The following is a 25,142-nucleotide window of genomic DNA, read 5'->3' on the forward strand; positions in this document are numbered from 1 at the left end:
ACTGAGCCTGCGCGTCCGGAGCCTGTGCTCCGCAATGGGAGAGGCCACAACAGTGAGAGGCCCGCGTACTGCAAAAAAAAAATATATATATATATATATATCTATATTGATACCTGGCTGGTTGACTTGGGTACTGGGATTTTGGGGGGGGGGCAATTAAAGACAATCTTTTAATTTTTTATATTCTTTTTCATATTCTTTTCCATTATGGTTTGTTACAGGATATTGAATATAGTTCCCTGTGCTATACAATAGGACCTTGTTGTTTATCCATCCTATGTATAATATCGATAGTTTGCCTCTGCTAATTGATAACTGGGATTTTTTTTTAAAGCTTCTCCAGATGATTCTGATGTGCAGCCAAGATTCAGAATACCTGATTTAAAAAATGTATATTTCCCAAATGATTAGATGATCCTGAGTCCCTGAAGTATGTGGAAACTCAAGCATATTTTTCATGTACTGTCAAGCACAGTAGTTGTAACAAAGGCACAGGATCTTATGTAAAATAAATGATCAGCCTTAACAACAGGGCTACAAGAGTGCAGCGCATGAGTTTCTTTATTATTTCAAGCCGCTTCATATTCTGTTAATGACTTGTCATCACATACACACACAGGCTTCTATATTTCATTCTCATTCCTGTCATTAAGTTTTTAGAATGCTACTAATGCTGGTAGCATTTCTCATAATAATATTCACCTTGGCAGCAGAACTTGTTTTCAGTCATCAGTTGTCAAAAAAAATCCAAACTCCCAGGTCTTTCTAACCACGACCACAGTGGAGGGAAGGATGCCTTTTCTGAGTCCCTGTAAGGAGTCATGTGTCTAAAGATCAGGGAACGTCTATGGTTTCTGACAAAGTTTATAAGAAATTACTTGCCAGGATGGTTATTACTTCTGGAAAAGTTTTTCTAAAAGAGGAGATGCAGGTGCGTGACCCTCTTAATCAATGTTCAAGATGGTGTATAGGTTACTTCTGAGTTACAGAGGCTGCAGGTTGGGCAGGCAGATAAATTCTTCCCTGATTCTTCAGTCAGTCATATATGAAGTCACGGCCCGTCTTCAGTTGTGGCTTCAGTTAATTTCCCACTCTGCACCATGAAGGCACGTTTAATTCTTACGGCATGCATAAAAAGTAGTGCTTTATTTGGGACTTTACACATTTCTCATTGTAATACAAATTTCTCATTGTAATGATGCGTTGTTTCAAGAAACGCGTAATATTTCACAAGCTTCATGTGACTTACCTTTAAAATAACATTATGTGATGGTAAAGGTTGGGTATTTTAATGCCCGTTCCTCAGACGGCATATGCTGAGGAGTTGTTGACATGTCTTTTATGGTGCTTTTCAAGTATAGTGTTCTTAATAGGGTTTTGTTGAAAATTATATTGGTAGGAAACATTTTCCCAGAGACATGAATCTGTACCAGACCTCGTTTGCACTTGTTACTCTAGGTATAGTTTACAGGGCTTTTTCTATTTCTATTTCTTTGTCAGCCTGATGCAACCCAGGCATTTTCTGATATATGTAGAGCAAGGGAATTTGTTCATCTTGACCCTGGCAGTGGTTGTAACCCAGCCTTCTCCTTTCCTGATTGAGGTGTGTCGGGGGGGGGGGGGTGGGGGCGGGTTGTCTCCTATTTCACTGGAAATGGGCAGCATCTAGTTAGGGCCTTGCGGGACTTCACACAGACTTCAGTGGGGCTGTTCTTTTAGAGACTTTCTTCAGCATTTCTCTGGATTACCCTCGTTTGAACTAGAAGGCCAATCTTGCTCTGGTAGCCTGTTTTTAAAGCCTCACATTTCTCATTCCGTGTGTGGTCCATTTCAGCTGTCGACATTTTGTAAAGATACATCACAGGACAAAAAGTCTTTTCAATTGTAAAGGGGGTCTGAGCTGCCTCCCCTCCAGTCACCTCCAGCAATCAGCTGAGGGTGTGAGTTTAAAAGCTTCTCTTTCTCTCTCTTCCTTTTGTAAGACTTTCAGGTGCAGTCATTCACGAAAGAAATGAAGATGGACTAAGCCCAGTGATGCTGTAACAGAGAGAGGAAAGCTGCTTGGGGCTGGGGAGAATGTTTATGAGGCAGGAGAAGGCAGGTGAAGAGGGAGGGAGGAATCAGTGGTTAATGTGCAGGTTCAAAGCACCTCTTTGGGGCTCTTCTGCTGCTTCCACCTCTGGTCTCCACAGAAGCCTGACCCTCATCCTTTCCTCTGTCCAATCTTAAGGTCCCATGAGTCCCCCGGGAGCTCGTACCCAGGGGCACTGTGAGTGCAGTGGGAAAGCAGCCCCACGGGCAGGTAGAACATGCCTGGAAGGTATCTCTCCTTTGCGGGGAGAAATTGAGAAGCTCTCTCTAATGGCGCCCTTGATACAACTAAATAGTAACACTCGCAGTTCATTACTTGTTAGCCCCAGGCAGGGACACTGCAGATTGGCTAATTGCAATAGCCAGATCATTAGAGGGAACAGCATTAATGGAGGAGAAAGCAGCTAATCCAGAGCCGAACTTGGCCTCACTTGGTTATGGCCAGGATATAAGCTGCTGTTCATTTGAGTACCTGTTTCTTCTGCTGTTAGAATTAGTTAGGACGAAAGGATTCTGTGACCCTTTCTCAAAAGGTGGATCAAAAGCTTAGGGGCATTTGTGAATAAATCCCACAGCAAGACGGTATTTTTCCCAGAGGTGACACCAGCTGGTTCTGTATGAAGTCACACCACCTTTCTTATACTGAAGTGACCCCACTGTCAGTAGGACATGCGCTTCTGGGGTTTCCAGTAGGGGTGATGTTTGTTGCCGAGCTCACCTAATCTCCACCTTAAAAGAAGTCATCTGTATCCTGGCAGGGATTAGGGGTGTAATCTGGGCCATGGGGTGGCGTGCATTTCATTTTCCCATCCAGGTCTAAAGCCTGTGACCTTGCCTCCGTCAGCACTGGGTTCCAGCCAAATGAGCTAGGCATCCTTTACACACAGACCTCCCTGGAAACCACAACCTGGCATGAAAAGGAATCACAGCTTGAGATTCTGCTTACTACTACTCATGTCAGAAATATTTAGGAAGTTCAGAAGAGAAAAAAAAAAAAAAAGATTTATAGCGTCTCAGGGTTGGAAAGGATCTTAATTAAAATGTTTTAAAATTAGGACAATAGAGAAATCTATTTGAGTTTTTGTCTTTGGTGCTTGTCTTCGAAAGGGTTGCTCCAAGTTGTAGATACTAGTAATTTTTCTAATTATATTGGGTAGACCCCTCGGATGGTGTGAGGGGCCTCTGGGGACTGGTTGATGGAGAAGGGGGACCATGGTCTTCCTGTTTTGTTTGGCTCTGTTCTGCCCACAATGTAATTAATAAGCATTGACTCGCCAGGAGATAGAAGATCACGCAGAAGCAGCATCTTGGACTTAGTTACAAGGCCCCTTCAAGTTCTCCTTGAGTTAATTCCCAGCGCAGGAACACCTTTCAGAGTCACCTTTCAGCCTCATCTTAAATTGGCTTTAAGGGGAGCAGTAATCAGACACACATTCCTAGGGCACAGGTGTGTGTGGCCAGCCCTGCCCTCTGGGGGGCTAAGGGGAAGCCTTCGCTCTGCCTTTATACTAGCCCTTCCGAATTTGAAGACATCTATTTGGATCCTTTCAGTCTTTCCCCCCCACAAGCCCCCTTAGTGCCTCCATCACCCCTTCCTCATTTGCGAGAAGGGGAGGGTGCATCTTCAGACCCGTGGACCAGCGTCGTTAGATGGCAGCCACTGTGATTCCCAGAGGCAGACTCGCTCCTCCTGGGTTCAGAGCTCTGCCCACGAACAGGCCCCGGATAAATGTTGACGGGGCCTTTCCTCCTCACGGCTCCTGTTCGTCTCACCTGTATGTTCAGATCTGCTGCTCTTGGATAAATGGAAAGGTGTTGAGTAAGGGAAATGGCTTTTGTGGTTGTCGAAGAAACTGTTAGAGAGAAAAGGAACATGGTTTCATTTAAAAATCCCCTAGGATGAGCTTTCAGTACGAGGTGGAGTCCTCAGAGGCGCCAGCCATCTGTAAATGCCCTGACGGCTCTGCTGATGGAGTCCCACAGGTAACACGCATCCCTGGATGATTCTAGTGTCTCTCCTGTCATGCCAGGAGAACTCCCCTCGCACGTTGCATTTAGTCCCCTTCCTTCAGGTAAAGGCACTTACGCCTGCCATCTTGGTTCCCAGTAGCAGAAGCAACAGGCTTAAGACAGTCAGCACCCTGGCTCGGGGCCCCTGTGGAGCGACCCTCGGGGACCCCCCTGGAATTCTCTGAGGAGTGAGGGCACAAAAGCAATGAAATATTCCAAAGCTGCAGCTGTTCTTACAAGCTTGAACTTACCTCGTGGGAGTCACCATTAGTTGTGAAGCCACTGTGGATGGGCTGGCCCTACTTCAGTGTAATTTCTTATGTCTCCTCTTTTTACCAGCTGTACCATCTCCCGAGCTGGTGACTTGAACAGATTGCTTCTCCCCTGCCATCTTCAAATCAGGCGCATCATGTGGAATGGGGGTCATGGTGCCTTCCTTACAGGGTTATTGTGAGTCTGAAATAAAATGAAGGCTTCATGGGAAGTATATTCCAAGCGCTCCATTAATGCTAGCTTCCCTCCCTGGTTGTCGCAATGAATATATTTTTCAACCAAGATTGGGACATATGTTCTGAGGAGTATAAGTGTTTATGTATGAGTACCCATATGTATTTATGGGTAAAGTGATGCAGAATTTTTAAAATTAATTTTTATTGGAGTATAGTTGACTTACAATGTTGTGTTAGTTTCTGCTCTACAGCAAAGTGAGTCAGTTATACATATACATATATCCACTCTTTTTTTTAGATTCTGTTCCCATATAGGTCCTTACAGAGTATTGAGTAGAGTTCCCTGTGCTATACAGTAGGTTCTTATTAGTTATCTATTTTATATATAGTAGTGAGTATATGTCAATCCCAGTCTCCCACTTTATCCGTCCCCCGCCCTTTCCCCCTTGGTAACCATAAGTTTGTTTTCTACATCTGTGACACTATTTCTGTTTTGTTTTCAAATAGGTTCATTGTTACCATTTTTTTAAGATTCCACATGTAAGTGATATCATATGATATTTGTCCTTCTCCATCTCACCTAGTATGATAAGCTCCAGGTCCATCCATGTTGCTGCAAATGGCATTATTCCATTCTTTTTTATGGCTGAGTAATATTCCATTGTATATATGTACCACATCTTCTTTATCTATTCTCTGTCAATGGACATTTAGGTTGCTTCCATGTCCTGGCCGGAATTTTTAATATTGGGGCCATCGTAGAAATTCTAGGACTTAATGGTGGTAGAATTCGTAATGCCTGGTACAGGCCTTGGCTGCTAGTGGATGCTTGATGAACGCTGAAAGATTTCATCGCAATCACAGGGAGAACAAAACCTTAATGGCCTTTTACAGCAGTGCTTGATTGCATGGCCTATTGCTAATGCTTCTTTTTTTTTCTTTTTTTTTTTGCGTTACGCGGGCCTCTCACTGCTGTGGCCTCTCCCGTTGCGGAGCACAGGCTCCGGACGCGCAGGCTCAGCGGCCATGGCTCACGGGCCCAGCCGCTCCGCGGCATGTGGGATCCTCCTGGACCGGGGCACGAACCCGTGTCCCCTGCATCGGCAGGCGGACTCTCAACTACTGCGCCACCAGAGAAGCCCGCTAATGCTTCTTTTCTGTCATCCAATTGTGCATCGATAACTTAGTTCTGGGCAAAAGAAAGACTTAAGGTGCTTTGACTTATATCTGTTTGATAGACACAATATGCTGTCTTCTCATGTAGGGTAGAGTAGCCTTAAGAAGGGGAGGAAAAGGACTGTCTATTTCAGTTCTAAGCATGTAGGAATTTACATAGTCCAGGTCCCGAACCATCTTCTTCAGTGCCCAAAGCAAGAGCACTCCTTGGACGGGTGAAGCCGGGCTCCTCAGAAGATCCCCACGTCAGTGTGAATGTAGATTGTGGGGCGTACCCTCCCCACCAAGGGCTGAATGGGTGTCTGGGTGACCAAGGGAGATAGCTCCAGAGACCAGGAGTGTAGCTCCTGCCCATTCTGTTTTCATGGGGTACTCCCATTTTTCTTGCTGGAAATGACTGCAAGCATGTTGAAAGCCAAAGACCAATTGGGGTGTAAAAATCTGATGACTCAGCACCAAGAGGGCTGTTTCCCTCAGGAGAGGAGCCGGGCACTAAGGGGGGAACCGGCTCGGGTCACTTGTTTAGGCATCTCCTGGAGCCCCTGTGGGAGGGAAAGACAGCATCGCAACTTCACTGCTGTGATTTGATGGACCTGGTTTTCTACTTTGCACTTCTTATTTGAACTCCTCACATCCTAAGGTATACCATTCTCACCCCAGATCCTAAAGTACACTGCTTCTTTCTCGAAAGCTGCGAAAGATATCGTGGACTGTGGCTGTGTGTAAATTTAGCAAAGAAGAGTGATGTTTGCATCTTTCCACAAGTCCTTTAAGTTGATCTTGCTAAATTTGGGGGTGAACAAAATATTCAGTGTAGTTTTTCAAGTGAAAGAACTTGGCAATCAAGAGTGTGTTAGTTTAGGTTGTTGTGTATTCTGTTTGCACCCCTGGCATCAAAAACCTAGAAAACTGTGCAGCTCAGAATTCAGTCATATTCAGTTTTTTGGTGATGTGTTGCTTTTGCTTATTAATGAAAGCTTATTTAATGAAAGCCAAAGCCACCACTTTGAATTATTCTGCAGCCAGAAGGGTGTAGTTAAATAATTGTGTATTCAGACTTCAGTTGAGTAAATCTCAATAAATAGTTTCCCATAGGAGAGATTTCTTCTTTTAGTCTATAGAAGATGACTGTAGTAGAAGCATCAGCTTTCCCAGGCAGCTTTCCTAAGAATCTGCAGGGTGGAAAAGAGAAGGAAATCCTTCCCTCAAAATATTGAATATTACTAGCACTACCACTGTACCTGTGGTACCTACCGTTTCCCCTCTTGTCTGTGTTGCTGGTTTTCAGTGCAGTGAAGGGACACCTAAGTGTAGCAGGATGAAAAGTGCACCTGCAGCATTTTTACTGTATTTCCTTGGGAAATGGTCCATGGGCACCACTGTTTCCATGACACTCTTTGTCCGCAAGACTTTACACAGGCTTTAGAAATCATCTTTGGTGTAATCCTGGCAGTCATAATGGGGACGGGGGCTATTTCTGGAAAAAGTTCCTAAATCAAGGGCATCTTAGCTCTACAGTTAAGAAATCTTTGAAATTACCTCTAAACCGTCTCTTTGCAAGTACTGTTGTCCCTCGGTATCTGCAGGGGGGTTTGATTCCATGACCCCTGAGGATACCGAAATCCACAGATGCCTAAGTCCCTTATATAAAATAAAATGGTGTAGTATTTGCATATAATCTGTACACATCCTCCCACATACTTTAAATCATCTCTTTATTACTTATACAATGTAAATGCTATGTAAATAGTTGCCAGCACATGGCAAATTCAAGTTTTGCATTCTGGAACTTTCTGAAATTTGTTTTCCCCTGCATGTTTTCAGTCCATAGTTGGTGAATCCCCAGATTTGGGACGGTGGACTGTACAACCAGACTTTATTTCTGTTTTTCTCTGTTACAGAAATGCCTTATCTTTATTTCCAGAAGGTTAGTATTTAATGGTCAGTAAGCTCTAAATTTCTCAGCCTTTCAGCTTTTTCAAAGAGTTAGTGATGTAAAAACAAATGTGTAAATGCGCTGGGGGATCCCCATGATTTATAGAAGCTCTATATTAAATAATTTTGAAAAGGAAAGCCTTTTTTGGTGATAATAATATTCAGATTTTATCTCTTGTCCATAAAAGACAGCCATGGGGTAGGCATGGAGGAAGGATAAACATCACTCTCCTACTGAACACAAGACATATAAGCTTGGTTTATGCAGTAGTCACAGGTTCTAAGCAGTTGGTTTAAAAATGAGCAGAATTATTAAGTATTACTAGAGAAATGCAAATCAAAACTACAATGAGATACCACCTCACACAGGTCAGAACGGCCATCATTAAAAAATCTACAAATAACAAATGCTAGAGAGGGCGTGGAGAAAAGGGAACCCTGCTGCACTGTTGGTGGGAATGTAAATTGGTGCAGCCACTATGGAGAACAGTATGGAGGTTCCTCAGAAAACTAAAAATACAGTTGCCATATGATCCAACAGTGCCACTTCTGGGCATATACTCCTGGACAAAACTATAATTCAAAAAGATACATGCACCCCTACGTTCATAGCAGCACTATTCACAATAGCCAAGACATGGAAGCAACCTAAGTGTCCACTGACAGATGAATGGATAAAGAAGATGTGGTACATATATACAATGGAATATTACTCAGCCATAAAAAAGAATGAAATAATGTCATTTGCAGCAACATGGATGGACCTAGTGATTATCGTGCTAAGTGAAGTAAGTCAGAAAGAGAAAGACAAATACCGTGTGATATCACTCATATGTGGAATCTAAAATATGACACAAATGAACTTATCTACGAAACAGAAACAGAGTCACAGACACAGAGAACAGACTTCTGGTTGCGGAGGGGGGTGGGGGAAGGATGGATTGGGAGTTTGGGATTAGCAGTTGCAAAAACTATTATATATAGAATGGATAAACAACAAGGTCCTACTATATAGCACACAGAACTATATTCAGTATCCTGTGATAAACCATCATGGAAAAGAATATGAAAAAGAATGTATATATATGTATAACTGAATCACTTTGCTGTACAGCAGAAATTAACAACAGTGTAAATCAACTATACTTTAATAAAAATTTTTTTTAAATGAGCAGCATTAGATGGGTCACCTTGAAACAAACACTGCTATATCCGATGGAGACATCCAGGCAGAGGGGCTTAAAGACACTAACATCTGATTCCCCCCAGTAATGGAAACCTCTTTATTCTCAGAACTGCCTCTTGAAGGGTCACCTTGTGACCCTTCATGGTTGGGGATAGAGCTCACTTTCAATAGTGTGCTTGTAGCAACCCTAACTCCGCATTCCATTTAATGTTTTGAAAGCTTTCTATGATGGTTAGTAACATTTACATTTCATCCTTTGCCTAAAACTATTTTTAGCCTTATTTTCTCCTTCCAGAGCTTTGTGCTGCTCTTCCAACCTCCCTACTCAGAGGTATTACAATTGGCCTTAGAAATGGCAGTGCTCCCTTTTGTTCGGCCCGTTGGTTTGATAGGTTGTGTCTGCACATTTGAGAGCAGCATGTTTCCTTTTTCAGTATCTAAACAATAATGTAACCACATCACGGCATTTTTAGTCACATCATTGACCTCTGCTGGCAGTGTATCCCCCTCCAACGCTTGAATGCATTAATGTCACTGTCGGCAGCATTTTAATTTAATTAGAGCAGTGGTTATAATCCTCTTGGGGAAATCGTTATTCCCCTCTGTAATGTTAAAATAAAACACTTCTGGTTTTCATCCGACTGACAATTTGCTCTCGAGGTGAAAGCGCTGTAAGCGGGTTCCCCCTCCCTTCCTTGGGGTTGGACCAGAGAGGCAGTTCTGAGAATAAAGAGGTCTCCGTTATCGGGGGAATCGGATGTTAGTCTCTTTAAGCCCCTCTGCCTGGATGTCTCCCTCGGAGATAGCAGTGTTTGTTTCATATTTCTAACTGCTGATAGTCTACTGATTGTGCCCCGGTAGATGTTAAGTGCATGGTTAGAATAACAGATTTTAAAATGAGGACCACATGAGTCACCCTAGAGATTGACAGAGAGACAAGGGACATAAGTCTGGTGGGGGATGCCCAGGTGTGTGCTTGCTTCTCCTCGGAATGAGCCCACACACTGGGCGGCATCCTTTCCGGGGTCCCCTGAGTGCTGTGCTGGCTGCTAAACCCAGGGTCACGGTAGTGTAACAGCCGCTAGCAAATTGCTCAAGACCCTAGAAGCACATTTTGCTTTTCCCCCTCTTGGTCAAGATACCCACCCTTTCTTTTGTTACTGACAAATCTCTTCATTGAAACCTTTGAAAAGAGCTTCCCATCCCAGGCTTAGGGTGTCGCAATGTTGCTGGGTGGAATCCATCATCGGGAGTGAGAGGCATTCAAGTTCCACAATCACTCGGTGTCCGCCCTTCTCCTTATAGGTTTCATCATGAAATAGCAAGGTTGTCTTCATCTGGAATTGTTTGGACGTGTGGGGGTGTGGCAGAAAAATGCGAGGGCAATGGGGCTTCCCTGGTGGCGCAGTGGTTGAGAGTCCGCCTGCCGTTGCAGGGGACACGGGCTCGTGCCCCGGTTCGGGAAGATCCCACATGCCGCGGAGCGGCTGGGCCCGTGAGCCATGGCCGCTGAGCCTGTGCGGCTGGAGCCTGTGCTCCGCAATGGGAGAGGCCACAACAGTGAGAGGCCCGCATACCGCAAAAAAAAAAAAAAAATCCAAGGGCAAGCCCTGAAGTGTGGCGTTCAGTGTACCAGGAAGGACCGGGAACCACACACAAATGTGAACACACCAGGGGGCTGCCTCCAAAGAAAGTACAGTGAAAAGAAGGTACAACACAACGATAATTTAGCAAGTCAGAATATATACATTTTAAAGGTGATACCTAGCTTGACTCTTTTATCAGCAGGCTGGAGGTATATTTCCCCAAGAAAGTAAAATCTGCCTTGAGGGCTCCATCCTTGATGGAGTTGGTGAGGGTGAGGGAGCATGAAGAGGTGGCCTCTCACGCATGTGGACTAGTTATAGGATCTTGTAAGTTTCTCCTTGCTTTAAGAGAAAGTCACCGTCTTAGGAAATGCCATCTTCTTTTTTTCTCACACTCATACCATGCCATTTGAAAGCTGTCTGGCTGCACCGTGTTTTCTTCATCAACAGTTTCAGTTCTGCAAAAACCCTAACAAAACAGAAAGCTATTTCTGGGAATAAAGTAATGGTAGATAAGATAGCGAGACATATATTGGGACTGGGGTGGCAGTGGGGTGTTATTCAAGGGGTGAAGTGTATGGAGAATTTGTTAAACTAGAAAAACAGACTGTTTAAAATGTTTTAAAAAGCCTATCTCACCTTGAAAAACCCCTCAGCAGATTTCGTATGTTTCCCATATGTGTGTTTATGTCTTTGACTTTTTCACCTCAAAAACCCCAAGCCAAACACCACAAATATAACTCCTCCTTAAGTTAGAGTTGCTCAGAATATGTGTGATGTTTGGTAAAGTTCAAGAAAAGTGAAGTTGAAGGTTTTGCCTCTGGGTGACCTTTCGCAGGACGTCTCCACTGATCCAGAAATGAAATCTAGGGTGTATGTGTCTGCCCTTAATTAAGAAATTCACCAGGAAACTTTAGGATGTATGTTTAAACAGAAATATTCCAAAGGCCCTAGTTGCAGGTTGAAGATGCCTCAGGGAAGGTATTGTGATTCCATTCGGAAATTACAAAAATATGTATATATTCATTTAAAGTCGAAACTTCCTGCCACAGCTGCCAAACTTTCCAGGTTATGAGCAGAAGAGAAGCTTCGGTTTGGTTACAGGGCTGGGGACTCCCCTGCTTCCCTTTGCATATTTGATGGAGTTTAAAATGTTAGAGAACTGTTTCCAATACGTAAACACCCCTTTCGTTTTATTTGAATCTGTGATTTTTCTTTTGCTCGATTTTTGTTTTCCCAACGGCATCTTACCGATCTCCTCTCGCCCCATCTTATTTTTGGACCATGTGTGTCCCACTTCACTTTGTCCTGTTAAACGCAACTTATGTTAGTTTCTGTGGTTTATGTATGGACTGCAAGTCAGACTAGTTGGTATTTGTCGATCTAAGATGCAAATTGCACTGCTCTCCCCGCTGTACACCATCGTTGGTTTCTGGCCATTAGTTGGCACATTTTTAACTTAAAACTAATCCTTCCCATCCCATCCAGTTATTTTAATTGATCTAACAAACGCCGCCTGTTTGAATTTAAACAGTGGATGTGCTGGGTCTCCCCTCCCCCTTTCCTTGTCAGTTGAGTGAGAATCTTCGATTAAACCATACTTCCTTAAATGCAGGTTATTCTTTGCATGAGCCCTGAAATGCTTCAGAAGGAAAGGAATTATTGATTCTAAGATGGAGCATAAGGGGACAAGGAGATAACTGTTGATGTAGCAGATAATTCCCTGCGATGAAGGGAAAAATGAAACACTGGAGATTTTTGGTGGTGCTAGCTGTGTCATGAGATAGGTAGGTGATAGACAAATCTTGCTCGCAGATTTATTAACTAAAATCTCGAACTTACAAGCCATCCTTTTGGGCTCACCTCTCATTGGATCTGAGTGTGGAATCCTACTTTGATTAGAAGATGGGGATATTGCCAGAGAAGAGGGAAGGTGGTTTTAATGTATTGGTGACATTAATTATGGGACCGGAAGAGTAATTTTTGAGAGAGGAGTCTTTAACGCCATTCTTTTAGACATATTGTTTCATTCCCTTGGTCTTGCTTCCCCTCTTTTTACTGGAACAAATAACTAGTACAGAGAGAAAAAAAAGGACACCTATTTAGCCGAGTGCAAAGGAAAAGCCCGATTTTAAACTTTTCCCGCGTTTTGTTACAAATCCCTGATGCTGGCGATCTGAAAGACAGCTGCACAGAGTGCCTAGAGAGGGGACCAGTGTCTAGAGATGCCCCGAACCCGCCCCCTCGCGGAGGTCAGCCCTCAGTTCCAGGCTTTCACTGTCTTTTTCCCCCCTCCCCTCTTGCTGCTTCTTTTTAACAGCAGGAACGGATTTCATATACACCCCCCGAGAGCCCGGTGCCCAGTTACACTTCCTCGACGCCACTTCATGTGCCAGTGCCCCGAGCGCTCAGGATGGAGGAAGACTCGATCCGCCTGCCTGCGCACCTGCGTGAGTGTTCGCGCGCCTCGGGATGGGCGGGGCGGTGGGGGGGGATTGGACGGGACGGACAGACCGACAGCCGGACAGAAGGATCGACCGCTGTGGGCGGGGGTGGCGGGGAGGCGGGGCTGCAAGCCGGGCAGGGGCGCGCTCTGAGATGGTTTTCCCACGACCTCCCGAAGCTGCTTTGGCATCGTTCGCGCCCTCCCACCTGCAAATGGCTTTGAAAAGCTTGCGCTTCCTGGCTGTCGTTTCTCTGCGTGTTCATTTCGTGTCTGACTATGACATACTACCCGCGCTGCAGCTCAGCAGGGCGTCGGGGCCTCCACACTTGTGCCGCTGGGGCCAGGCTCCAAAGCACCCAGCACCTGTCCTTTCCTTTTTGTCTTTGTTTCTTGAGCTGCCACCCAGCCCCGATGATCCAGCATGCCGAGCGCAGCTGGGGAGAATGCATCACCTGATTGCCACCCTGGTCGCGGTGTCCAAGAAAATGCCAGGTTCTCTGGCTAGACTGTTAGCCTCAGGGCACGAGTCCAGGTTATGGAGGACACGACACGGCGTGGTGGGGGGCGGTCACCTTGGCCCTTCCCTAGTTGATTCCTCATGACTTGAATGGTGGCCCAGTGGTACCTGCTGTCTTTTTCGGGCGTGCTTGTGCTTCCCAGGTTATTCTGCTCCGCCTGGCCCATCCCTCCTCAGAAAGCAGAAGGTTGCCGCTGAGAGTGGGGAACAGCAAGAGAGGATGCAGGCTTCTCTTTCCTCTCTGTGTGCTCATCCAGCAGATCACATGACTGTGATGCTGGGAGGTACTCGCGTGCATTGCTGGCGTACCCCTTCTCCCCGACCGTGAGGGTGGTGGCTGGGATCCTTGAAGGGAGTTGGGGGCCATGAGAACCCTTCCCCTCCTCCAGCTTGCTGCATCCATCAGTGTTTACAAAGTTGGTATATACTAGGGTCAGCACACTCCAGCTTCAGTCTACTCTCTTCTCCACACTGAACTTTTAAAGAAGAGATTGGGGCTATGAAGGTGCCATGGTCATGATCGAGGGCACGGCTATACTCAGCAAAACGGAGTTTTGTGGCACCAGTGAGTGGTGTGAGCAGACAGCCTGGGAAAGAGACCACTGCTAGCCTTTTTTTCCTCCCCAAGCTGTTCTATGACCAAGCTATTCACTTCAGGACCGTTCACTTTGGGGTGGAACATACTCAGGCCATGCAGAGAAAGCACGCCTACTACCTAATCTCTTTCATTTATTCGTTCGACAAATAGTTACTGATTACCTGCACTGTGCCAGGCACTCTTCTGGATGCCAGGATACAGAAATGAACAAAGCAGACCCAACTCCTTGCCCTTATGGAGCCTGAAGTCTCCATAAAGAGAGAAAAAGAAATAATGAACTCCTGTCCCAAATAGGCTGAGGTTTCATGACTTTTTCTTCCTGTACTTTGACACAACCCATCCCCCAGCCCCCAAAAAGACCCTAACTCTTGGTTTGTCTCTGGACGACTTCACATATGTAAGCTCTTTTACGGTAGAACTGCCTCTCCGTAAAAAGTTACTATGGTAAAACGAACTAACAAACACAACGAACTGACCGTCAGGAGATTGTAATTCTTAACTAGTTCTGCTGTTAGACTAGCTGTTTGACTGTGAGTCAGTCCTCCTAACACTCAGTTTTCCTACCATACAAAATTGTGATTGGACAGGAGAATATTCAACAGCCCTCTTAACTTGAAAATATTATGATCTCACCTAAGACATCATTTTCACTACTTGGAACTGTTTCTTCCATACCAACACTTCAATTTTTTTCTTGGGTAGACAGTTTCCTCATTGGGTCACAGCGGTGCTGCTTTACCACTGTTTTGTCAGGCCCTGCCATGTGCCTAGCACACAGTCATAGTAGCTAATAGCTATTGTGGGATGCCTCTGTACCAGACACGATGGGAAGTCCTTTATGGAAATTATTTTATTTAATTCTCACAGCGATCCTTGTAGGTATTTTTGTTATATCCATGTCACACATAAGGAATTTAGGGCTTAGAGAATGTAAGTAACCTGCCAAGGTCACACAGTCAGTAGGAGATAGAGTCAGAGTTCAAACTCAGTTCTGTGTGACTCCAGAGCCTGGGCTTTTATCTGTTAGGCCATGATGTGTGTTTAATAGGTACTTCTTGGATGGATGGATGAATTCAGGGTTGACAGTTAGCCACTATTCACTAATGTGGCCAGAGGGTTGGTTTCTGGCTGGAATCTGTTCTAACTGGTGGATCAGTTGTTAAATAGTTTGCATATCTCCCTTGGATGGATGGATGGATGGGTGGATGGATGCCCACCTAGAGAATTATCAGATATAGAACTATATAGCACATTACTGCTGGCCTTAGAACATAATCAGTTGTTAGGTTAGGGATTCAGGTCATGGTGATGATTTTGCCTGAATGCTCCTGTCTGGCAGCCTGACTTTAGAGCCCTCCTTGGAATCTGCATCAGCCCTATGGTAGCACCATTTGTTCCCACATCTGGAATGAATCCTCTGAAAGTGGAGGTTCCCAGGCCCTTGCTGTTTGTCCTCAGCTGGGACTTTCCACAGGAGACTGAGCTGCTGGCCTCCCTGTCCTGTTCCAGCACTCTGCTGCCCATTGTGCTGTTTGAGAAACATCTCCTGGAGTGCCTAGGATGGTTGAGGCCATGTCGTATACTTGAGGATGCATCCCAGCTGGGTTTCCAAACCGAAAAGAAAATAAATATTCTAACAAGGGAATTGGGTTATTGCTGTTTGAATCTGGGATTCCAGACAATTCCCAGCGGAATGCTCATGGAAAGTACGGGGAAGAATCCGAAAGCCAAGACGGCAGCAGGACATTTATGGTATTGCTGGGTTGAAAGCATTTTTAGCCGCTTGTTTTAAAGAGATACTCACCAGACTGGTATGCCTCCGAGTGGCTTCTTTTCACCCCCTGTCCTCATGGATCTCCAGATAAACCCTTTCTCTCTTAACCCTTTCTTCTTCTCCTTTTCTTCTTAAATCAATAGATAGCCTTTCCTGGTTAGGGCGGAAGGCAGGGATCATAATATTTAAGGTTCTCGTACTGCAGGTTTCTCACCATTTTGTCCTGCCAACACAGGGCAAGCTGAAGACACAGTGTGACAACTTAGGAAGCTGTTGAGAAGTAGAAAGTCATGGCTTTTCCTCTTACTTGCCTCTGATTAAAAAAAAAAAGCAAAAACAACAAAGTGATAACTGGGGCAAGCCCAAAGCGGTGATTCTAGAGGACTTGAAAGGCACAGGCAGGGGCAGTCGGGGCCAAGGAGAGGAGGGGGGACCAGCCCCGTACCATCCTGGTCAGGCCTCCTCCCTGCCCTCCCCACCCCCCGGAGTCCTGTGGCAGCTTCCTGGAACTTGCTTGTTGCACCAGGAGAGCAGACACAAGTTTGTTTATTGAGAAGATAGAAAGGGTTTTTTTCCTCCTTCCTTCCATGTAGGGTACTAAATTTTTGTTTAAAGCTTGAGGCTAGAAGAGCTGAAGTGTGACAATTACAGCAGGTAGGTGAAAATGAAAAGTTCCATTCTTTGAATTTATTAATTAATTTATTTTTTGGCTGCGCGCGGCATGTGGGATCTTATTTCCCCCACCGGTGATGAAACCTGCGCTGCCTGCTTTGGAAGCATGGAGTCCTAGATACTGGACCGCCAGGGAAGTCCAGAAAATTTCCATTCTTTAAAGGGAACGTAAACCTTTCATGGTACCTTGAGAACAGTTGCAGGACCGTGGAGCCCCGAGAGTGCCTGGAGAAGTTCACTCTTGATTCTCTGAGCGGTGAACGGCCTCACTGGGCCCTCCTAGTGTGAAGGAGAGACTCTCTCTAGTTTGTCTGCCCAGGGACCACTTTTTCTAAACTCATGGCCGGTGGGTGCCAAGGGGGCAGCAAAAGGTGCCTTATGAGCTGATGCCAGCCCTGTGAAATACTCAGCCTCAAATCGCGATGCCCCGGGCCGCCCACGTGACCACAGTGCGTGTATTTCAGATGCACGGGGCAGAATTTAAATCACTGAACGCCTTTTCCTTATTAAATTCCTTTTAACAGAATCATCTCGCATTTAGTCGACAGAATTGCTTCTAATCACAGGCTGACGTGATGCCGCCTGCCTGAAGCCTTTGCCGTTTGCGGTGCCAGTTTGCTCTTCTGCAATTCCTGTGAACTGATATTTAAAAATCGGAACCCAGGACTCATTCATCACATTTAATAGGGTTACGGTTTATGACGTTGCGGGTTCATAAATAGCGGTAATAGCTGCGCAGAGTTTTCTAGAGTTGGAACACCTTGGCTCTCCTTCCTTTCCTTGTGAATCTTTCAGAATTCTTACATTACTGCTCCTGCTCGTGTGTTTAATAATTTAATTTAATGCCTTCCTTTGGAAACGTTACCTCGTGGCTCACCCCCTTGGGCGATTTTGCAGTCTCAGCAGAGTGACCGAGTGTAAGACAGTCACGAGACAAGCAAAGCTCGGTTAGAGCCAGGAGATTGAAAAGAGGTGCAGTGCTTCTCTCTGCTGTTGAGTGGAGCAGCCAACAATTTTATATACGTTCGAGTTCTTTCCGTTCCCAAAGAAGAGGCAAAAAATGGGAATTAAGTATAATCTTAGTTAGTATTCTATATTATTATAAGTAACAAAATGTGTTCATATATGTGGTTTCATTTAATCATGCAGCAGTGCTAGGTGTTACTAATCCTATTTTATTGATGCGATGACCATGGCTCAGATAGTAACACTGAATTGTTCACATTCACGTGGCACATGAAGAATCTAACGTGATTTCTATTTCAGAAGTCACCATTTAGCCTTCTTAGGAGAAAACATAATGGCAGAGTCTCTCAGACTTGAAAGCAGAGGCAGTGCTGACTGTTGGCGTCTGGGTAGCCGTGGATGCGGGGACTGGGAACAGCTAGGGCTCCAGTAATGCGCTTGGCCGTTCATTTGTGCTGAGCCTCCCAACGGGCTGGCCTGTCTCAATGGATCATTATTTCAGTTTTGCTCACCCATTCCTCCTGCGCCTCCCTCTTTAGTGAGCTGAGCTTGAAATCCAGTATCTCTCTGCCACCAGCAGGACAGCGCTGGCCACAAAGGGCCCACCCAAGTCCCCACATTCCCTGGCATTTCATCAGGAATGACCTCTTGGGAACAGGGCCCACTGCTGTTTCGGAGTTTCTGGTTGAAAAAGCACAGCAATATGAAGGACTTGAGTTCGGACAGACCTGAACGGGCCGGCATCCCAGGGCTGCCTCTCTCTATTAGAGAGATGAGTTCACCTCTCCAAGGCTCTAATTTCATAAAACACCTACTGATGGTGGTTTCTTTTCTTTTTTTACCTTTACCTGTAAATATTTCTGTGTATTTTTCTAAGAACAAGGATATTCTCTTACATAATCACAATGATTATCAAAATACGGAAAATTTTTTTGAAATATAACACAGTAATTTCAGATGTACAACATAACGGTTCAATATATGTATGTACTGTGAAATGATCATTGTCCCTACCTGGTGCTGTGGGATATTTACATGAGCCTGGAGACAATCATAGTTAAGATCTGTCATCACACATAGTTACAGTTCTTGCTCTTGTGATAAGAACTTTTAAGATCTACTCTTTTAGCAACTTTTTTTTGGTCTGTTTTGTTTTTTCTGTGGGTTTTTTTAAAAAAATTCATTGAAATATAGTTGATGAGGTTTTCTTATAAGTATCAGAGCTAATTTGTATGTGGCATCTTGCACAGTGCATGGTGAACAGTGGCCAGGAACTCATGAGGGCTCTATTTCAGTTTCCACAACTGGTAAATTCTGTGTTGAGGAGGTGCATCTTCCCTTTCAAGGGCCAAGAGAAGCATGGATGTGCTTGCTTGTTTCATTAAAGAAAGGGCCTGGAGCTCTGTCTGCACATATTGAGACTGATTTCCCTAGGTCACAATGGAAGTAAGCTTTATTTTCTGACTCTGTGATTTCCGTGAGCTTGGTTCTGCTCTGGGGCACTCCTTCCCGGGGCCTTTACCTCCCTCACCGTACCTGTACCTCTGTCTAGAACAACTTTCTTCCCTGGCCTTGCCCAAATCTGCCATCTCCTTCTTCAACCTTCCCTGCCCACCTCCTCAGACCTGACAGATGCTCCCCCATCCTCAGCCATTATCAGGCCTCCCCAAATGGCTCCTCCTCACACAGCTGCCTGTGACATACGGTGACATCACCAGCAGAGTTGAGGCAAGGACATGGAGAAGGAGACTTCCTTCTCAGTATCTTGACAAAGCAGTCGTGACTTCTAACAACGATGGCCAGCCACCAGCATTTTCTCTTTTGTGCCCCTCATGCCTTCCTTAGGGGTCCTTCACTTTTTACTTTCAAGTGTTCAAAGGCTTTCTGCTTTTCCAGCCGCACAGGGCCCTGGGTAGCTGCTTCAAAGAGCTCGAAGAGAAAAAACAGGCCACAACAGAACAGCCAGGATGCTTTGGAAGGGAAATTTCCTTTTTGGGTTTGCTGTCTGCAAGAATTTCCGATGCAGGCAGACGTTAATTCCTAGCTGCATGCTTCCTGATAAGGAAGCAGCTTCAATAAATGCAGCTATTTATAGATGTCTTTTTTTTTTTTAAGAAAAAAAATATATAACCAGAGGTCAATTGACCTTTTCTTTCACTTCACATTTTGTGCCGTGCACTCCGTGTACATTTAAGGCAGTTCCTCTGACAAATGCTCTGACAAAGTGGCTGCGGTCCTGCAGGGAGTTGGGGGGAAGGCTCTCGCTTTCCTTGGAATTCCGAAGTAGACATTTGGAAGCCACTGGCTATGGGTTGTCCCTACCTGGTGCTGTGGGATATTTACATGAGCCTGGAGATACCCGGCTCCATTCTACACCCAGTGTTGAAGTTTTATGACAGATAAAGCGAAAGATCCATTTAAGAAGAAAGGTCGATGGGAACCAGCTCATTCTATGAATAGACTTGAACAACAGGAAATAAGAAATGATATTTCCGTTTCTTCCTTGTCCTCTCTCCTGTCTCCCCTTGGATTTTCCCCACCATCAGTACCGCTGTGGTCTTTCTCTTGGCATATTAGGGTTCTGCAGACTGGGGACTCCCCGTCCATCAGTTGAGTGGCCAGCCTCACACGTATCTCTGTAACACTCGCTGGCTGGTGTGATAAAGATTCAACACGACGTTGACTCGAACTGTGCTTCCCTAGCTTCCTCCCCACGACCTCCCCATTATCACAAAGCATATTGATTGGGCTGAGTCTCTACAAAGGTGAGCAAGTTTCCATCTTCAAATAACAGATAGTTTCTCCCATTTTGCTGCATGCCTGAGTTCAAAGGAGCTCAGACTCTTGGAGTTTCTGACAGGCATGACTTTACCCGCTTCATCTTTATGTATTTCCAGAGGTCAGTGTTACCTCGGACCTTCGCGTGTTGCTGATTTCACCGTTGCCATCAGAAGATTCTGATTCAGTCGCCTGAACCATCTATGTGTGTTTTGGGGTAGGGTAGCTGTTTTTTCTGCTCTCTTCAGAAGCGAGGTGGGGCAGGATTTGAGAGACTTAAATGGTCCCTGTGTCTGACCACATGCTGACTGTAAATTCCTAAGAATAATTAGTCACCCCGCCCTGATAGTTACTGCCTCCATCTTTGGTAGGTGGACCAAACCCCATTCTTCTGAAATTATTCTCTATTTCTGCTTCCTCTATATCTTGGATAAAAATAGCCTCAAATGGGGTGCTAAGATTTCAGTAATAGAAATGCAGACTGCAGATGTAGACCCTAGATAAAGAGCTCTGTGTGTGTGTGTGTGGGGGGGTGTAGATGGGATGCCTGGGAGGAAAATTCTCATCCGTGCAGGGCTGTGCGGGGAACATGTTGTTTCACCAGTTCGGCTAGGGCTGAATTCTCTTTTCTGGTCTGGGGACTTTCACTAAAGTGGTCCGCTTTAAAGAGGAGGGGGAAGGTTTGCAAGGAGAGAGGTAACAATCACTTTTTTTAAAAAAGGTACCTAGGTGAGTGTGGAGAGGTCTATCTTAAGAAATATTACAGGAAGATAAATTTTCAAATTCAATCATCTTTGGAGACTGATGTCTGCAACTTATTTTCAGGTATCTATAAATGCTGGTGTGTTAGAAACAAAATCAAATGAAGTGAAAAGAGGTGCCTGTTGTCCACGATTTTCCATCTTTTTAAAGAGATAATCTACCTCCCAGATTATTACTAAACAGTAGGAAAGGTGATGTGTTCGAATGATGGTTGTATTATTGGGTTCACAAATTAAACCATTTCACTGCGTAATGCTTTTTGTTAATCTGACACGCTTCTTCGGAAAAATTGTCGCATGTGTTGCTGCCTTGGTTTACCCATCTGACCTGTGTTCTGGGAAACTCTACTGCAGGGTCACAGAGCAGCGGACACTCTTGTCTGGGGTCGTTCCTCGGAGAGTTGACCCAGCGTGGTCCGTGGTGGGTGGGGTAGTCTCAGACACCTTGTTCTTCCTCCCAGGGTTGTGGTTTCCTCGCCTATGAAGCGAAGTGGCCTGAGTGTGTAAAATCACTGGCTCTTCCCCGCTCAGACATTTTCTTGTTCTCTAATTCCAGTAGAGAAATACAAGGCACAGCAGCAGTGGAGCATTATCTGTAAATGCTAAGGATGGTGATCATTCACTTGATTTCGAGCACTCAGCATCACATTTTAGTGCAGATTGTGGTATTTTAATGACGCAGGCAATCGTCCCCGACTTTAGCTGTGATTGTTTTGTGAGGATGCCCTCCTGCAAGGAAATACGGCAATTCAACGCCCCGCCGCCGCCGTTGGGTGCTTCCCTATGCTGCCCGTGATTGAGATCGGTTAATGCTTTTGTGGGCTGGGAACCCGAGCCAGCTGCTCCGCCTGGCAGGTCTCCTGAAGGCTGCCTCAGCCGCTCGCATCTTCCCCTGGGTCCCAGGACCTCACAGCAGAACCGCAGGCCTGCTCCCCCGTTTTCCAAGCCCCCCTTCTGGCCTGAGAATCGTCTGTAAGTTTGGCTCTTTGCCTAGTGCATGATGCACAGGTGTGACTTCTGGTAACTACCTCCTTGACCCCAACTGCATGATGTGTGGGAATCCCCTCAGCAGCTGGGGGCTTGTCTACCTTTCCTGTAACCTGTAAAAAATGACAGTCTGCATTTTGCTCCGTCTGTAGGTGGTGTGCACTGGGTTTCGGGCTTTACAGAGCCAGCTGATCTGCATGGATGGGCCACACTCCCCTCATTCCGCCGGCCCCATCGCACATGCACAATTAATACTGCATTAATTAATGATGGGGGGGAAAAAAGCCCAGTGGGCAAGGGAATGAAGCCTTTCAGCTTCTAAAGTGAAAGCTTTGATGCTGCGCTTTAAAGTACATTTCCATCCGCGCAGCCAGCAGAGAGAATCCGTGACACTTATACCATCCCCTGGGCATGAAAGCTCACACCCAAGGAACGATTTCTAAGTAGAGGCCCTGAGCTAGTTACTCGAATCATCCACTTATTGCCAAAAGCTGCGAAAAGGGGGTGTAGGGTTAGGGAGAAAAGAATCGCCCAAAGCAGCAGTGATTTGTGAACAAAGCTGATGAGGGGTTTTATTTTACCTCCTTAAGTAGCTCTTGGGTCGCCAATATCAGGAGCTCTTTGTAGGGAAACAAATATGAGCCAGTGATTTGGCGCCAACCCTCTTGGGGAAATGAAATGACTCTTTCTCCTCGGGAGCCTGAATCCAGGAAGCAGCCCTACGGCCAGGCAGGTTCACAAACCTGTTATTCTGATGTGTTGGAGGGTTTCTCTGTCTTGGGCATATTCTCCTATTAGATGTCAGCAAAGCCAGGGAGAAACTTCTTCCCTTTCTTTTTCACTCTGATTCCTTCCACACCGCTGTTCTCACAGCACTGTACCCTCACACTTACTCTTTTCACTTCTCCTGCAATGTGGCAGTGAAGCTGCTTCACAAAATCCCCACCCTGGACAGACGGTTCGTGTTCCCCTCTTTGCAGTTCCGTCAAGCGTGGTGTGGGCTTCTTGCTGGTCTTACAGTCTGGCCATGATTCAACTCTTCATCCAGATATTTGGGGTTTTACTTAGAGGGCTTTTAAGAACACAAAAGTAGAAATTCCCTGAGAGAGGTAGTCTCCACTTGAGAGTCATGGGTTATAAACGCCCTTTTAAACTCTCCTGTAGTTCTCTGGTCATGCTGAGAGGTACTTCAGAGACCCACAGAACTCTATACAGAGGTAAAATGTGTTTGGGCCTTATAAAAGAAGAAGTTTTTTCTTTCGATTCCTGGGCAAAGAAAAATTCTACTTCAGATAAATCCAAACGAGTGTGCATGTATGTTTGGGTGTGTGTAGGGTGGGGAACTTGGTTGGGACTGTCTCAGAGCTATTACTCCAGACATCTGCTCCATGGAGCTTCTGTGATGACTCCTCCCACCCAAACTGATCCAGGGAATGAAGCTGAAGAAGAACAACTGGGTATCGTAGGGTTGGCATTGTACATTCAGCCATGTAGCCATCTCTCGTCTGGTGCTTCTTTGTTTGCTGAAGGAGTATTGAGATCCAGAAAGTGGCTAGCTTCTGCACTTGTATTGTCCAGACAGTGCCACTCTGGGTCCAGGACAGAGGGCTTATCGTTGTCCGTGAACAGGGCCCATGTTATGCTTCAGCAGAGTGTGTGGTCACTCAGCTGCCGTGATACAAGAGTGCCCCGCACTTGAATATTTCCCACGGTGAACTACCATGGTACCTGAAATTCTCCTCAGATACATTCCATTTGGATCAGGCATTGTTTCCACCTGGCTCCACTTTTAAAAGTAAATAGTCATGATAGCAGAGGATACCTTGGATAGAGATAATGAATACCTTATGTCCCTGAATGTCTTAATGTCTTTTTTTTTTAAGGAATTTTGCCTTTTTTTAAAAAAATTTTATTTATTTATGGCTGTGTTGGCTCTTCGTTTCTGTGCGAGGGCTTTCTCTACTTGCGGCAAGTGGGGGCCACTCCTCATCGCAGTGCGCAGGCCTCTGACTATCACGGCCTTTCTTGTTGCGGAGCACAGGCTCCAGACGCACAGGCTCAGTAATTGTGGCTCACGGGGCTAGTTGCTCCGCGGCATGTGGGATCTTCCCAGACCAGGGCTCGAACCCGTGTCCCCTGCATTGGCAGGCAGATTCTCAACCACTGTGCCACCAGGGAAGCCCCTTAATATCTTAATGAAAATTAGTTTATCAAATCAAATCTTTTGAAGTAGAAGATCCGTGGTCAGCATGGAAGGTCAAGGGAGGGGGCTGAGTTGGAAATAAACTCCATGATTTTGCTGGGGGCTGGCTTCCCCTTGGAGGAGACAGACATAAGATTAGATGGAAAATCCAGACCCCTCGATGTAGACAAAGCATTGTGAACCTGGACCTGTGAGACCAGGATGAATAATCTGATACTTACTATGCCTGGCTGTTGGTCTCAAGACGTTGCCAGAATCCGTATTGGCCAAACAATGTTGGACCTCTCTAGCTCACTGTCAACATGAGAATGTGTAAGTCATCTGCATTTTCTTGAGAGGAGTGGTGAACTTGGGGGTGTAAATCTGAATCCTTAAGCTTTTCAACCATTCCTACCAAAATGTCCCTACCTTGGGGATGACTAATTGTTTGATTGCACAGGTATAAAGGGAGCTGTTAATCCAGGTCTCAAGCTGAAGTGGCCAGGAACATCTTGGCTTGTGTGGAAATTGAAGGGGCTGGCTGGGGGTGGGTGGCTTGTATGAGGGGCGGGTATGTGGTCTCGGGAGGAAGATTCCTCAGAGCTCTCCGTATGGAGCAATAACTTCCATGTATTCGGTGCTTACGGTAGGGACTTTTCACATGGATTATATCATTGAATCCTCACAGCAGAGCTATGAACTGAGTTTTATTATCCTCACTTTACTGATGAAAGGTCAGGTTTAAAGAGGTTAAGGAACTTGGCCAAAGTCACAGAGCTAGTAGGTGGCCGAGCAGGTCAGACCCTCCACTCTACACCTTTCTTCCCAGGCTGAGCCAAAGAGCTAGTCCCTGGACCATTCTCTTTAAGAACCTGAAAAATAGTGTTGCATCCCCCTCTGCGATCCAACTGTGGTTAAAACCTCATAAATTTTAGAAAAACATAATAATTCGCTAAACTCAAATCATAAATCCATTGCACAAAAAAGCATCCACCACAACCCCAAATCTCAGTGTTACTATATTCAGA

The 25,142-nt window shown here is 45.4% G+C and overlaps 1 protein-coding gene across 2 annotated transcripts in view; it reads left to right on the forward strand.

Annotated features, from left to right (window-relative positions):
* The window catches only part of ETV6 (ETS variant transcription factor 6), a 246,593-nt gene that overhangs the window by 89,989 nt on the left and 131,462 nt on the right, over positions 1 to 25,142 (forward strand). The window contains exon 2 of one of the 2 annotated variants that reach the window (XM_081248514.1): positions 12,757 to 12,883. In XM_081248514.1, coding sequence (XP_081104640.1) covers positions 12,757 to 12,883 — 127 coding nt within the window. Of the gene's footprint in view, positions 1 to 12,753; positions 12,884 to 25,142 lie in introns of both variants that reach the window. The other variant, XM_081248513.1, reaches the window with a different exon arrangement.

Source organism: Mesoplodon bidens (assembly GCF_964165515.1).
Source record: "Mesoplodon bidens genome assembly, chromosome: 11".
Classification (NCBI taxonomy): Eukaryota; Metazoa; Chordata; class Mammalia; order Artiodactyla; family Ziphiidae; genus Mesoplodon; species Mesoplodon bidens.